We start from the raw sequence: 15302 nt of genomic DNA, 5'->3' as shown, positions 1-15302 counted from the left end.
CACCCCATATAATTTGGAGATTTGCTATTGAATTTTAGAAACACACTACTGGAGTTCAAGCTGCAGCTTCACGGGGCCCATAGGCTGCTAACATTTCTATTAGACGTTACAAAGTGACTTGCAACACTATTCCAAGGCAGTTGACTACTCTGTGTCTAGGTGTTAGATCAGCCTTTCCAACCTCCAAACTTGGACTGTACGTCTATCGGATTGATCATTGTTCCACTGCCATCAGTGGTCAAGGAAGGCTCTGTGAAAAAGTTAGCTTTAGCTATGCCCTTGCTACTTTCCATCTTGGGTTTCTTTTTCAGTTTACCAAATGTTGAGTCTTTGTTGATGCACACCTATAATTAACATAGCCAAAAATGACCAGGTTTTCATTTTTTTTTCTTTAAAAGGCAAATTAACAACCGCACTATATTAATTTAATTTATAATATTGTCATAGTGCTTTTCAAGATAAAGCCTTGTCAAAAGAGGTTACAATATAATGTAAACACATTTTCTCATAAACCTCGGCTCCGGCTTATTGTTTGAATTTACTGGCTTAAATGCAAGTAGTGTCTGTCACACATAATGCACTGTAACTTACACACTGTAAGTTTTTGTAATGGGGATACTCAGTACCAGTATCACAATTAAAGTCACAGCCTGGTAGAAAACCTGAAAGTCTGGTACATTCTGGAGTGGTTTTTTTTTTTTTCCTGTTAGTGCAAGATGCACTACATGCTTTGTCATTGAAACTGAATGAAATTTTCAGGGTGCCTTTATAGTTCATATTTAAATAAATCATTCAGAGAATTCTTAAGGCTGATTTTAGAAAAAGCAATTGTGAGTGGAGAAATCAATTAAGTATGTCTGTTAGCAGCCTACATGTGGATACACCTATGTGGAATAATGTAACCATTCAAGATACATCAACACAGACCCTCACAATCCTTGGCAGTGCCTAACAACTTCAGATCACCCAAAGGAGGAGGAGCGTGGCTAATTAACAGCAGTCCTTATTACAGTCTTATGGAAAGCACACCATTTTGCAGCAGGGGTTAAGAAATCCTACTGCTGAATCAGAAGACGTAAACAAAGCAGAAGTCCTGAATTTTACAAAAAAAAAACAAGATTATATTTATTATAAACTTATTTTTGACACACGTTATGTGTCCGTTGTCCTGGATTTTGAGCTAGAATTGAATAGCCTTCTGAAAGCAAATGGATCACTATGCCCTTCCCGGTTTGGTTGACAGCTAAACAGTCAGTTCTTAGGTAGTTTTTAACACCTTTTATTTTTCTTCCTCCTGCCTCAGTCCCAGGAAGAAGTGTGTGATTTGCTGCATGCTGCTCCCTTCCAAAATATTTTGCCCAGGGTCTACATCAAAGGTAAGGAGTGAAGAGATGCACAGAAATCAGTCATTATTCCCTAGCTATGTAGTAGCTACGAAGTTACAGAAATTTCAGCTTTCAAAGAATCTTAGATGTAGTTAGCTATTCATTGCCTTCATTTGACTAGGGACCCTATTGGCCAATCCACAAGAAAGGGCACCCTGTAAGCAAAGCAAGATGTTTGCGTTAAAAACAAAATCCTCTTACAAGTGTATTTGGTGTCACAGTTGTAAGTAGAGACCCTTCTTCACAATTCATTTCCACGGTTTTATGTCATACTTGTCCCAGAGTTGGATAATGGTTGGGAGATGACTCTGAAATGCTAGTTTTTTTTTCTTTTTGCTTTCTCATTTCACTGTTTGCTGCTCGCTTAACAGAAGGAGAACGCTTGGAGGTACGCATGAAGCGTCTCGAAGCCAAATATGCCCCACTTCACCTGGTTCCCTTAATAGAGAGGCTGGGAACTCCTCAGGTAAGGATGACATTGAAACCCATATTGACTGGGTGACACAACACGTCACCCAGCCCTGATTCTTCCTCCCCCATCCCTCATCCCTCAAACATCCTGGATCTCAAGAAGCCTTTCTATTTTTGTTGCCTGGATTTCAATTGTATATCCCAGAATATTGATAGAAACATTACTTGTGACTGAGCAAAATTGGTGAAATTCAGTATAGTTCTTATGAAGTTGTGTCTCCCCCATAATCACCCTCTGCTTCAGAGACAATCAGTTTGTCATTATTGTCCTGAATCTGAATTATTTGATTTTTTGTTGTTGTTGTTATTGTTGTTCACATGATTATCAGGCAAGGCATTCTCTTGTCTCTTCTAAGTGGACCCTGAAGTTTCAAAATAGCCATGGACTCCTACTGTATCCTACATCCCTGGCTCCAATTTTTTTCTCTTGGTTCTGTCATGGGAAAGAATAAGACCAGGCTATCCATTACAGTACTTCTCTGGCAAGTTTTCCATATCTTCACTGACACTCTGTTATAATATGCAGCTTGCAGATAACACATTAATTGTGCAATCTAATTATGTACCTGTTTGCAAATTTGTATAAACTGCCCACTCATTCTAGACATCTAACAATATTCACACATTGAAGTGTCCAGTGATAAACTCAATACAGGCAGTCGTAAGTTACAGGTCACAATTGAGACTAGCAACTCCGTCACTAAGTGACATGGTTGTAAAGTAAAACACCACATGACCTTGCTACCTTACAACATCAGTTCTGGCTGCAGCTCTGAAGTTAATGCTGTGTGGTGGTTATGTGCAGTATCATATATGATCACGATTGACTGTCAGTTTCCCCATTGAGTTTGTCAGAAACCTGCTGTGAAAGTTGCAAATGGCAATCACTTCACAGTGGGATACTGCAGTCATCATAAATGTGTGCCAATTGCCAAATGCCCAAAACAAAAATTGGCACTTGGTGTTTTACTTTACATAGGAATGCTGTGACAGCTGCAAGTTCAAAAACTGATCGTAAATCTTTTTTTCAGTGCTTTCATAACCACTGAACAAGAAGTCGACAAGTGAAAGCTACTGTATCTGATGATGTCCTTGTTTTAAAATTTCTTCACTGAATGCCCTCTGTACGAAGATTTTTTGACTGCTTGTTAAAACAGTGGTTCTCAACCTTTTCTTTACCACAAACCCCCTTTAGATACCTTTTGTGTCCAAGGACCCCCAAGTCTTAACTCAATGTTTAAATCATAACATTTCTTCAAGGCTTCGCAGGCCCCCTGTGACGACATCCTGGCCCTACCATAGGTCCGCAGACACAGGTTGCGAACTACTGTCTTAAAGGATAAAAGAACAGGAGCTAACCTAAGTTCTGGGGACATGCTTGTCCAAACTGAGGCCTGAGACTGACAGTGGCATTTTTGGAGCATTGCTAGCCTCAGTCTCTCTGGGAATGGATACCCGCAGCATCTTTTCCTGGCTGCACTATGTAAGGCACGCAGATTCTGCTTGGAGAAGAGTGTCCCAAAGATAACAAAGCTCAGGTTATGTGTAGGGTTTTATAGGTAATGACCATCACACTGAATTAAGACCAGAAACCCACTGGCAACTATTAGAACTTGTTGGTATGAGCTCCGAGCTTGGCAATTTGGTTGCAAATGTTTCGTCCCCATTCGAATGGGGACGAAATGTTTACAACCAAATTGCCAAACTTGGTGCTCAAACCAACAACATAACTACCAATCCGAGCTACTAATATTCAAAGACATTTCAACTATTAGTACTCCATAAAGTAAGGAACCAGCTAGCATCACACAAGAAGGTGGCTGTATTCTGTGCCAGCTGCAATTCTGGTTCACTTTAAGGGCAGCCACGTGTGAATTACAGTAGTCTAAGAGATAACAACAGCACATCACTGTCATCTTAATGACTATGAAATAATTCCCTGAGTGCTTAAAATAATTAAAAATAAATACTCCCGATGGAGTACATTTGAGTTTCTAGAACTATTTCATGCTTTGACTTGGTTTGTGGTTAACATTGCCTTGGCCACATTTATTTGTTTATTTATTAGATATATAATGCCATCCCACTCATCCAGTGTGACAGCATTAAAAATAATAAATCAAATAAAAACAATAAGCAATACAATTTATAAATACAAAATATAAAATGGCAACCAAGCACATGGGGATTTATTTATTTATTTATTTGGAAATATTTGACTTCTAAGAGCAACTCTATTTTAGTAACAGCCCATAGAGCAAAAGTTTCACAGAACGTGATAATGTGCTTTATTACAGATGGTGGAGAAATTGTCATGTAGAAAAAAAAAATCCATGGAATCACTAGGAGTCGAAAATGACTTGATGGCACATAATCAGTCAATCAAAGAGAAATCATGTATAACCAGCCGATTTGCTTACTGCAGATCACAGGGTTCATATGCATTTATCTTACCGTTGAGTATAAATTCTAGATTTTTCTACCCCACCCTTTTGAACCAAAGACTGTTGCCTATTCTTGACCCAGGCTTCACTATTGGCAATAGAAAGTCTCTGTAATAAAGAGATGGAGATAACCATGTGTTCCACGACTGTGCCTTGTCCAAGCATAGTTGGTTCTCCCTTCCAAACTTCAGCCCTGAGATGGGTGAACATAGCATTTCAGAAGATTTGGTATTACGTAAACCCAAGTAGATTCTTCAATTTGCCTTCTCATCCCCTGCTCTTCTTCCTTTTTGCACCAAAGAGAGGCATGAGGATTCACATTTTACCACTTGTAGACTGTCATTACAAATGTGACTTTAAACGTTCTACAATTTTTATTAGATTGTTTAGGAATGGTGTTTGATTAAACTTTTACACCACTGTCATTGGTCCATATGTGCCCCAAAACATAGCCATTGAATCCTGTTTGGAGTTAAACCCTTATCCCAACTATCAGGAGGAGGAAAAGGTAAAGAGGGGGATATGATCCTATATCAAGACATTTTCTTGATTCACTTTCTTAGTGTACCCTTCACAAGAACCTGAAATCAATCCTATCTCTCTGATGATAACACATATTTTGACATTTGATTACTTGTCTCCCTTTCAAGCATACATTACACAGGCATAGACAGACATGCTACATTTTTGAATACATATTTATAATGGCCAGTCTGGACTGGTTGCAATTCCAGAAATGTTGGGTTTTCTTTATGCTTTTATATTCTGTGGCTTGGCTCACTTGCATGAGTTACTTAATCTTTGTGCTTGGCAAAGCCCTTTTTTGCTACATATCTGCTCTTTGCTTGTGGTTCTTTTTAATAGAGGGCTGGGCCTTGAAGCTATCAGATATACTAGGTTTCTTTTTTCCTTTTTATTATTATGACTTCAAAAACCACTGAGATGCTCACACTTAATTAAAAAAAGACAGAATGCCTGTATAGCACAGGCTACATATCTGTCTTATGGCTCCAAGTATTCTAACATTTGTTCTGGATCACAACATTTAAATATAAATTCATTTCTTGGGCCCATTTTGAACTGATCCTTGTGGAGGACTAATGAAGCAATACAAGGAAGTTTGTGACAAATATTCACCCGTGTTTGCCTTTTCCAACGTTTCCAATGTGTGAAGGCAGTAACTCTCAGAATCCCAAGATATCATGCTGGTAGTTGCTGTCTATACACAGATGGTGGAGACCAGTCCGGAAGGTGCTGTTTCTATGCTTGGGGGCTTCTCTGTATGTAATGCTTTGCTCTTTGTCTGACATCCATATACCCAAGTCTTAGTTGATCAGTTGTCCTATAACAGCAGTTCCAGATAAAATGACATCCATTGCTCCTGTTGATTGCAGTGAGAGATTTGTAAGCCTGTATCAGCTGCGGTCTGTGGCACACGAGAACATTTAATAAAACATTTAATTTAGAGCCAACCTAGATATGACATGGTGGGAAATCCAAAATTAGATTTTTTTTCTTCAAAAAATTAAAACTTCACTAGCAGTCCTGTATGAAGGAAGCTAGCTTGCTCAGCCTTGAACCTTCTTTAAATCCTCATAGCTAGTCTGGAGCGGCATGAACTGCTAACAATTGTTAGCAGTTCTTATAGTAGATTCCAATTAGAAATATTCCTCATCCAATTATCATCTTAGATTTTATACTACACCTTAAATATATAATTTGTTCAGTCTTCTTATACATCGTATGGATGTACAGATTGCTCCTGATGATTTAAATTAAACTGAATCAGTTCAGATTGATTAATGCCATAAAAACACAAATGCTCACAGTTGAAGTTAAATCTGTTTGGATGCTTCTAATACAATTATTCAAACTGAATCAGCTGTCCTATTTGGAAAGTCAAGTCAAATTATATATTCTATTGATTGAATCTTGGAATTTAATGTTTGCTGATTTCCTAATACACCTTTCTAATTTTTCAAATAAATCAAGGTTACTAAAAGTTCAGGAACTTGTCCAGGCAGTAAACAGGAGTCAGAAACTGACTTGAAAGTGCATGCAGGCAGTCCTATTCACTAATCAATATTTTAATATACAATCAGATACTCCCAAATCATTTACCATTATTAACCTGAATTGTTTCCATCTTAGTATACATAGTAAGAACATTCTGAGACGTTAAATATAAACCAGTACAGAGCGAGATGTGTTCTCAGTGATCTCAGATGATTGTTCCTAACACAGCAAAGGCTTGGGCCTTCTTGCTCTTGGATTGTTTGCTTCTGAGTAATACTAATACTAACCCCACAGATACTAATGTCTATGGAGAAGCTATCCATATTTCTGTGGGATCCCACTGAGTTTTTCACAGCCCAGCTCCTGAATTAATATCTCCATTTGAATTGTACCACATCATACCCTTTCTCTGAAGCACAGATAGGCATTCCTTAATATTCAAACATACTATATACAAAATTGAGACCCATGTGTAGCTCAGCATTTTTTATAATTATTATGGAAAACACCAGAGGAATAGGTGTGAAACAATGTAGTTCTGAAGGATTTGTCTCAAGAAAACAATAAAAGATATATTTTTCCTTAATTGTATTGTTAATTTCAGGAAAGGTCTCAAATATAGATTTGCATCTCTTTGCATTTTCTCTAAAGTTAATTTTTTTTTCCCTTCAGGATGTCCCTGTGACTCTTGTTTGTTTGTTTGTTTTATATACCATCTATCTCACCATCGAAAGTGACTCTATACTTTAGATGATAACAGTAGAACTCCAATCTCAGATTTGCTACATGAAACAAATAGGAACTTAGATTTTGCTAATCACTCTTTGATTGTGTTGCTATTGATATTAATTGATGATAGTCCGCATTAAAATTATTAGAGAAGACTTGGAGCCGAAGAGACTGAAATACTTATGTCAATTAAGGATATACTTAACTTTCAGTGTAGCCTTTTTTTAATGTATAAGTATATTCATTGTGTGGCACAAAGAAGATGTTAAAGAAAAAAATCAACATCTGTATAAAAAATTAGACAAATCTATTTAGAAACTTTAAGAAACTCTTCTTAAATAAGATTCCTAAAAGGATAAGAACTTCATTCTCTTGCTTTGCCTTGAAATATTGTATTCCCTTTTAAGTCTTTTTTGTCATTTATGTTATCTTATTTGTTCATTTATGTATACAACAATTTATATACTGTGGTGTCCACTGTGAAGACTCTAAGACAGTTTATAGCACCTAATGCAATATGATAAAACCAACCTCAGTATGAGCAATCATGCCACAAGTAAAATATTCCATAAAGGTTAATATAACAGCAACCACAATAGCAACAGCAACAATAATCCTATCAAGAACAGGGCTTATGTCCACTATTAGCAGCCAGGTGCACAACAGAACAGCATACTTTGGTTGGTTTCTGTTTGGAGACCTCATAAATATAAGGGGGACAAATGGGTCCTTCATGTGGAGGTACAACTGAGAAGATCACCTCTGGGCCACCATCTCACTCACTTTATATAAGGCAGATATTCTAAAGTTCCCGCCTGAATAAAAGTGGACAGGAACAGTATATTCAGAAAAGATGATCCTATAAAATGAGCCTTGTAGGGTTTTATATGTAATCTCCAGCACTTTGAATTGGACTTGGAAAGCTGTTGATAACCAATGCAGTGACGTAAATATTGGTGTGGCACTGCTAACTGTGCTTATGCCTGTTGGCCACTAGGGATCTGTGTTTTGGACCTACTGTGGCTTCTCGGTTGTCTTTTGAAGAGTTGTCTTCAAAACCATACCCAGGTAGAGTTCTGTATATTTTAGTAGTCCAGCCATTAAACATCAGATTACTCCAGGAAATCTTGTTATTTTTTTTTCCAATTGCCCCCGCTGACATTTATTTACAAAAAAAATAAAGTAAGTTCCAGCCACTAATGTGTCAATATTCAAAGGACATTCCACTTTTGTTAATTTTAAAGACTTGTATGTTAAAAAATGTCATATCTAGAAATGATCTCTTACTCAAAATCTGATTTGAATAAATCAGTAAGAATGCAACTGTTGCATTCTGTTCCCAAACCCATATTTGATTCCCAATCCTATAATTCCCACTGAGTTTAGTGAGAAATTACCTGAGAGGAAATCAGTGTAAGTTTTCAATATAAGAATCTTCAACTTGCATAGAAGTAGCAGATGTATAGACTGAAAATTATTTTCAGGGATTCCCAATGTTTAAATATAATATGGACTGATTTGCAAATATTTACTCCTTGGTAAAGTATAGTCATAGTTTTCTATATCATCTTTTAGCTTTCAGTGCCTAATGGTTTAAAAATGGATTGGTTCATTATTATCAATATGCATGCTAGATGTTCCACTTTAGAGTTCAACTAGAAGTAATGGGTAACTCCTACCTTAATAGCAGTTTATTGAACCTAAAAGATAAACAACTCAACATGTACTAAGGTAACTCAGCATGTACTAATGAAGGTGCCTTAGCATTTTTGTGAAGCAAATAGATAAAGTCCATCCAGCTGTTCTCTCTTGTGGTTGCTACTGCATTATTAAAGGACTGAAATGGCATAGCTATGTGATGGCTGAAATACCTTTAGTTATTCACTGTGCTAATCCATTTCATTCTGCCATCCTGCCGCCCATTTCTATGCTGCATATCTGTATTTTCATTGTGTTGCTGTCTTTCAAATGAAAGTGTAGAAAATTGACAAATGCAGTTCTCTAGACAATAGTATATGTATATATCCCTCATTCATTTCTGCATGCAAATGATTCATGCTTTTTAGAGTTCCAAAAATATTAAATTATTGATACTGTAAAAAATTATTTTTTGACTATATTTTACTATTGCTTCTGAGTTCTACAAAATTGGGTGGAAGAAGAAATATTTTCCTATAAAATTGACTTTTCAATTTTCAAAGCAGAGAAAAATGTTTTTCTTACTTCAAAAATTCTTATTTTCTTGCAATCATAACTAAAATATACAATGGAAAATTAACAGAAGAGTGACGTTTTTTCCCCCTAGGCTCTCTTTATTATCTGTCACATTTTAAGTTTCTCATGAATTTTGCATTACAGATTATCAATATTAAATTTAAGCATGTAATCGGGTATGTAAGATCATCTAAAACAGGAAATGCAAATTCACAAAGGCATGCAGAGCTGAATTAATAATGTAGAATAAGCAGGTACTGTTAACATAATTAATAAATGCACATATAAAATACATGGTTTTATGCAAATTACACTTCATAGAGTTAAATATTCACTACAGTAAGAAAACATTATTGAAGACATATATTTCACTGTCAGAAATGCAGTTTGCAGGAAAAATACATTGTGCAGAAAATAATTTTTTTAAAAAAATCCTAATACAGAAGCAAATTTTGGTTCTTTCCAAAATGTCATTTCATTGAAAGAATACCAGTAAAGTAATAAATATTTAGATAAAATATACAAAGGTATATTAGAAAGCAACTTCCTTAAACTAAACAACAAAGCAGCTCAGTGTTCTCAGGCAAAACTTTACTAGATTTTAATTAAATCTAAGCAGGCTAAGTCCTTTCTTTAACATTTTAACAGGTTCCAAACTTTCCTGGAGGGCCGGGTGGGGAGATCAATCTAGAAATTCTTGGAGAAATTAATATCTCATAATAGAGCTTTTTTTCCTCATCAGCAAATAGCCATAGCCCGTGAAGGAGACTTGCTGACCAAGGAGAGATTGTGCTGTGGGCTGTCCATGTTTGAAGTTATCCTGACCCGCATTCGTAGCTACCTCCAAGATCCCATCTGGCGTGGGCCTCCCCCAACAAACGGCGTCATGCATGTTGATGAATGTGTTGAATTTCACCGGCTCTGGAGTGCCATGCAATTTGTGTACTGCATTCCAGTTGGAACAAATGAATTCACTGCTGAGTGAGTAGCCTGCGTTGAAGCTATATCCATTTTGCAAAGAGCTGAGATTTTATGACATGTAAATCGTATGGATACTTTACTAGTGACTGGATTCCATATCCTTGAGGCTAGTCCTGAATAAAGGCCACAGGGCTGTCTTTTTTTTGTATGAACTTCTCAGAATATATTATTTCTTCATAGAATCAAGTGAGAAGATATCTAAATATTTCTGTCATTTCCAAATAATGTCTTCCCCATTCCTTTTTATTCTAGACAGTGCTTTGGAGATGGCTTAAACTGGGCTGGTTGCTCAGTCATAGTTCTTCTGGGGCAACAGCGTCGTTTTGACCTTTTTGACTTCTGCTATCATCTGTTAAAAGTGCAAAGACAGGATGGGAAGGATGAAATCATAAAGAATGTGGTAAGTTTGAGAGGGAACACACGGACCTGTTGGCCATGTGTAGGGTTTGTTCTACTAGCTGACTGTACATTCTATACATTGAACATTGGTGGTTCCCCAGAGTTTAAACAGATTTTTTACATATCCCAGGTGGAAACTTGAAAATGGTTTTATGTCAAACTTCAAACCTTTTGCATTGCACTGAATCTGTTTCAATGAGATGACTTTCCGGCCATGATGATCCAAATTTCTGAACCTTTGACATTCTTCATGCAAAACATGTGCTTTACCACAAAGCCATGGAATTTCTTCTGAAATTGTCTTTTTTATTCTAAAGAGAGCAGACAATTATCTATCAGATTAGCACAACCTGTATTTCGGGGATTTTGCATTTTTATGTGGGAGAACAGTAAATAACTCTTCCCAACTGAACAGGGTGAGGTCTATTGTGAGTGCTTTGTATATACATATAATAAATTCAGGGTCCTCTGACCTTTATTAGCAAACAGTTGTGTACTTTTGGCTCTCTGGTAGTGAGGGAAAGAAAAAGAGGAAAAGATGGACTTAAAGAAGTCTATAATTTAACAAATACAGAGACACTTCTCCATAAATTTAATAAAAATGTAAGGCAAATGAGTTATTTTCCAGCACCTTTGTGGAAGCATGTAAAGAAATGTTATATTTATGATGCGTAAGAAATAGGGGAGTTGGAAACATTTTTTTTTTCCATTTAGAGATAGGAGAGAACTATTCTAGATGTTTATCCAGTAGTCTTGCTGACTTTTTTGACAACAGGATGGCTATAAAAATAATAGAGATGGTGTTGATGTTTCCTTATTCCCTGTTTTTGTTTTAATCTCCAGCCACTTAAGAAAATGGCTGACAGGATCAGGAAGTACCAAATTCTGAACAATGAGATTTTTGCCATCCTGAACAAATACATGAAATCGGTGGAAACAGACAGTTCAACAGTTGAGCATGTGCGCTGCTTCCAGCCCCCCATCCATCAGTCCTTGGCCACAACATGTTAAATTTTCAGCCTTGGAAATACAGTGTGAAGATTTGTGTCTTTCCATTGGATATTGGCAAGAAAGGTTGGACTTCAGCTGTTGGAAGCCAAACAGCTGCAAACACAGGTCCCGCAACAAAACAGACATGGATGGATCCAGTACACAAAGATGCATTTCCTAGAAGACTCATTTGAATGCATGTTCTTCTATATCTTTCTGGCTGGCTTTAACTATAGTGTTGAAACTGTGGTGAGAAGAAGCAGAAAGTGTTTTTTTTTTTTTTTCCTCCTGGGGTTTCCTTTATTTTCATGACAACCCATAATCATCTGATCAAGCACAAAAATCTGCAGTCTTTAAATGGTCATTGTTTTTGAGATTCCAGTTAAAGAAGCCCACATTTCAAAATGTTGCAAGTCTTCCACTTGGTGCACACTGAATAGTTTTCCTTGATAACTTGGTTTTGTGATATAAGTGCTTAAACATTTTGAAATAATGAGGTTTCTCCCCCTGTAGGTGATACAGAAAAAGCATCCTATTGTTTTAGAATAGCATATAATTGTTTACTTGAAATTAACAGGTTTTTGCTATAATTGTTATCTCGCCTTCTAGAATTACTTTGCTAAGCCAAATTTGGAATTAGTTTACAGTGGAATTTTAACAAACAAATTTTCTCAGTTTTTGCGTTGACTGACAATGCTATGGAGAAGGGAAAACAAAGTAATGCTTTCTTTTCAATCTCTTTCTTGACATGAATACATCTGAGCTAATATTTGTTTCTTACTGTTAGAATTACAGACAGTCATTGTCTATATGTGATACACATTGTAATGGCCTCAGCCCTTAGTGAAGTTAGCAGGCCACGTCTTCTTTGAAGGTTGATTGGAAACGGGGTTCATCTTTTGAGCTCAACATTTTTTTCTCTTTGGAATGCTTTTAGTAAAAGAATGAGGTTGTTACATTTCTGTATTCCTGAAAATGGAAATCTATGATAATTCAAAACTATAGATCCATATTTAGTAATCAAAAGGAAATGTTCTTAGGAATACATGCAACAAAATCTTTGTTCTAAGCAACAGCTTGTCTTCCTTTAATATGTATACATATGGATTTCCCATAGCTGATTTAAAAATGAAAAAGCTTATAGAATGAAGAGGAGAGATAATTTGAGAACACATATGTGCTATTCTTCATAATAGATCTCTTACTTTCTTCATCCAGGAAATAAATCCATGTAATTTGAATGAGAGGGCACTACACACAGTCAGGAGAAATTAAGTCAAACACTTTCCATAACAGATCTGTACTATAGGAGAAGGTACGCCTTAAAGAGACAAGATCGGGCAAGAATGATGAAAGAGAAACAGAACTATTAAGTCAGTCACAACTCTTATCAGATGAGAAGATCTTCGGGAGTCCAAATATGACAGTAAAAAAGATTTTGAGGATAAAAGCTACCCAGTTTAGCAAGTCTAATTACCCAAGCAGAACTAGTTTAATTACCAAAGCTGGAGCATGTAACAGGAAATAAAAGGAAAAGGGAGGATCTTTTAAGACCTTAAGAGAATAATTCACTTCTGAGTTCTTTTGGTATACTCTAAGGCAGGGTCAAGTCAAACTCGTGGCATCATGGCGGCATCACGTGACGTATCATGACTTTTTTCCCCTTCGCTAAACCGAGTGTATGTGTGGCCAGTGTGTGATGCATCCGGTCCGCTGGCCGTGAGTTTGACAGCCCTGCTCTAAGGGACTTGATAGAATTCATCAAGCAAGTTCCTCTGTAATTCTCCAGGGTAAAAAGATGAATTTTAGAATGAAATCCTCTAACAGTTCAGATTAATTTCCTATAAAAAAAATATACATTGCTCTATTGTTGCTTACAGTTTCAAAATTAATTCAAAATATTAAAGATTTAGACAGTTTTCCTTGTTTGTTCAGAACTGCAAGAGTATAGTGCATTAAAAAGTTCCTTTATGTAAATGAATGATAGTATGCAAGACAGTAGTTGTCTTCTATTCATCTATGGAGGCTCAATCATTAGAACATCTTGGTAATTTGTTGCTGGTGCCATTTTAAGGCAATGATCTGTGAAATTCTTAGGGTGGAGATGGTGGTAGAGGTGTTTCCCTGCTCTTTAGCCTACAAAATATAGTCAGGCTCTTTCAATGTTGGAGGTTTTCCAACAGTTCCAGATTCTTCCATAATAGCTGGCTTTTGACCTTATCTTGTTCAAGACTAGTTTTGCCAAATTTGCTGTCCTCCAGAATTTGGGGCCCAGCTCTGATGGGAAGATGCCAAAGAGGGGCAATCTAGCTAAGATTTTGTTTTCCATCGTTTAGATCTTAGAAATTTTCACCTGTGCTTTTTCTTCTTTATCATAAATGCATATTTAATTACTGTTCTTCACAATGTGCCAGGTGATATTAAACCAGGATCTACTAATACTGATAAAAATACAAAAAAAGGCTAGCTTAATGTTCTCTGTTTTCAATCTTGTAAGAACATTATGTCCTAAGCAATAGCAGCAGCATAACATTATTAGTATTAAGTATGTGGCCTTTCTTAAATGCCTTCTTTCCACTGAAGATTTACATCTCTTTATAGAGAAGTTGATGGAATATTGTTTCACATATCATATTTGTTTCCTATGTATAAGAACTGAGGAAGCTATTCAAGTGGTAAGATATTTCAGCTTTTTTTCATGCAACAAAACCATGATATCAGCAACACTAACCCCTCTATCCAAGAGCATCAAAGCAGATATTCAAATATACAGTTTTCTTATCTGTACTAAGGAAATATTCACCTAATCGTACATTGTTTGCTTTTCACATGAGCTCAAACCTTGCAAGACCAGATTCCATGTTGAATAGAAGGCAACATCTGTTCAGTTCTTTATGTGAAAACATTTTCAGAACAAAAAGTACATTGCGTATGCAAATGTCTGATTTAGTGTAATATCTCAGGGGTGATGCTGGGACTGGGCTCATTCTTAACATTCAGTGGGTTTGTGGTGGTTAAATAGGGGTCTCTTGTACTGATGGAAATATGAAAAGCTCATAGAATTAAGACTGTACACAGACAGCAATGGTGAACAAAAGAGTTCAGAGGAGGGAAATGTCCTGCTCTTTCCAATCTCAAATGTCTGCCAGAACAGTTTGAGTGTTTTGTGATTTTTATGGAAAGCAAATACAATATTGCCAGAACTCCTTAACATCACAGTTTCTACCGTAGTAAACCTTGATTAACTTTAAAAAACAAAGCAAACTTTAAAAACTAAACCAAACACGAACATATTCTTGTGATTGATTTTGAATTCACTTGGCAAGAAAGGCAGGTATTCTGCTCCTCGTTCTTTTCTTTCTTCTTCTTCTTCTTCTTACAGCAGTCATTAAATATGGTAAATAAAAAAATGTAGTTACCCATCAGAGCTGGATGCTGGATACTGTATCCCGCAGTTCTAAATTTTACAGTTATCTTCAAAACAAATATCCTCCCAAAGTACCTGCTGTAGGATTGGTATAACATTCTATATCTTGTTTTCTGAACAAGTGTGTAGAGAACAATAATTCTAATAAGCATTTTCAGTCATGTGAAAGAAGTTTGTTGGGTTCTGCTTTTATATCACTATTACAAAAGAATTCTCAATCACTCCCAGAAAAAGAAATCAATACTA

At 36.3% G+C, this 15302-nt stretch overlaps 1 protein-coding gene across 7 annotated transcripts in view; it reads left to right on the top strand.

Annotated features, from left to right (window-relative positions):
• CYFIP2 (cytoplasmic FMR1 interacting protein 2) overlaps positions 1 to 11782 on the top strand; it is a 51362-nt gene extending 39580 nt beyond the window's left edge. For all 7 annotated transcript variants that reach the window (XM_070933846.1, XM_070933843.1, XM_070933848.1 and 4 more), the window contains 5 exons: positions 1304 to 1376; positions 1757 to 1851; positions 10002 to 10240; positions 10493 to 10640; positions 11483 to 11782. In XM_070933846.1, the coding sequence (XP_070789947.1) occupies positions 1304 to 1376; positions 1757 to 1851; positions 10002 to 10240; positions 10493 to 10640; positions 11483 to 11650 (723 nt within the window). In that variant the 3' untranslated portion in view covers positions 11651 to 11782. The remainder of the gene's footprint in view (positions 1 to 1303; positions 1377 to 1756; positions 1852 to 10001; positions 10241 to 10492; positions 10641 to 11482) is intronic.
• The last annotated feature ends 3520 nt before the right edge of the window (positions 11783 to 15302 follow it).

This window comes from Pituophis catenifer, unplaced genomic scaffold (genome assembly GCF_029215685.1).
Source record: "Pituophis catenifer annectens isolate HBS135680 unplaced genomic scaffold, rPitCat1.0.hap2 SCAF_2, whole genome shotgun sequence".
Lineage (NCBI taxonomy): Eukaryota > Metazoa > Chordata > Lepidosauria > Squamata > Colubridae > Pituophis > Pituophis catenifer.
Note: the sequence above shows the minus strand (reverse complement) of the source record. Positions and strands in the feature narration are given on the sequence as shown.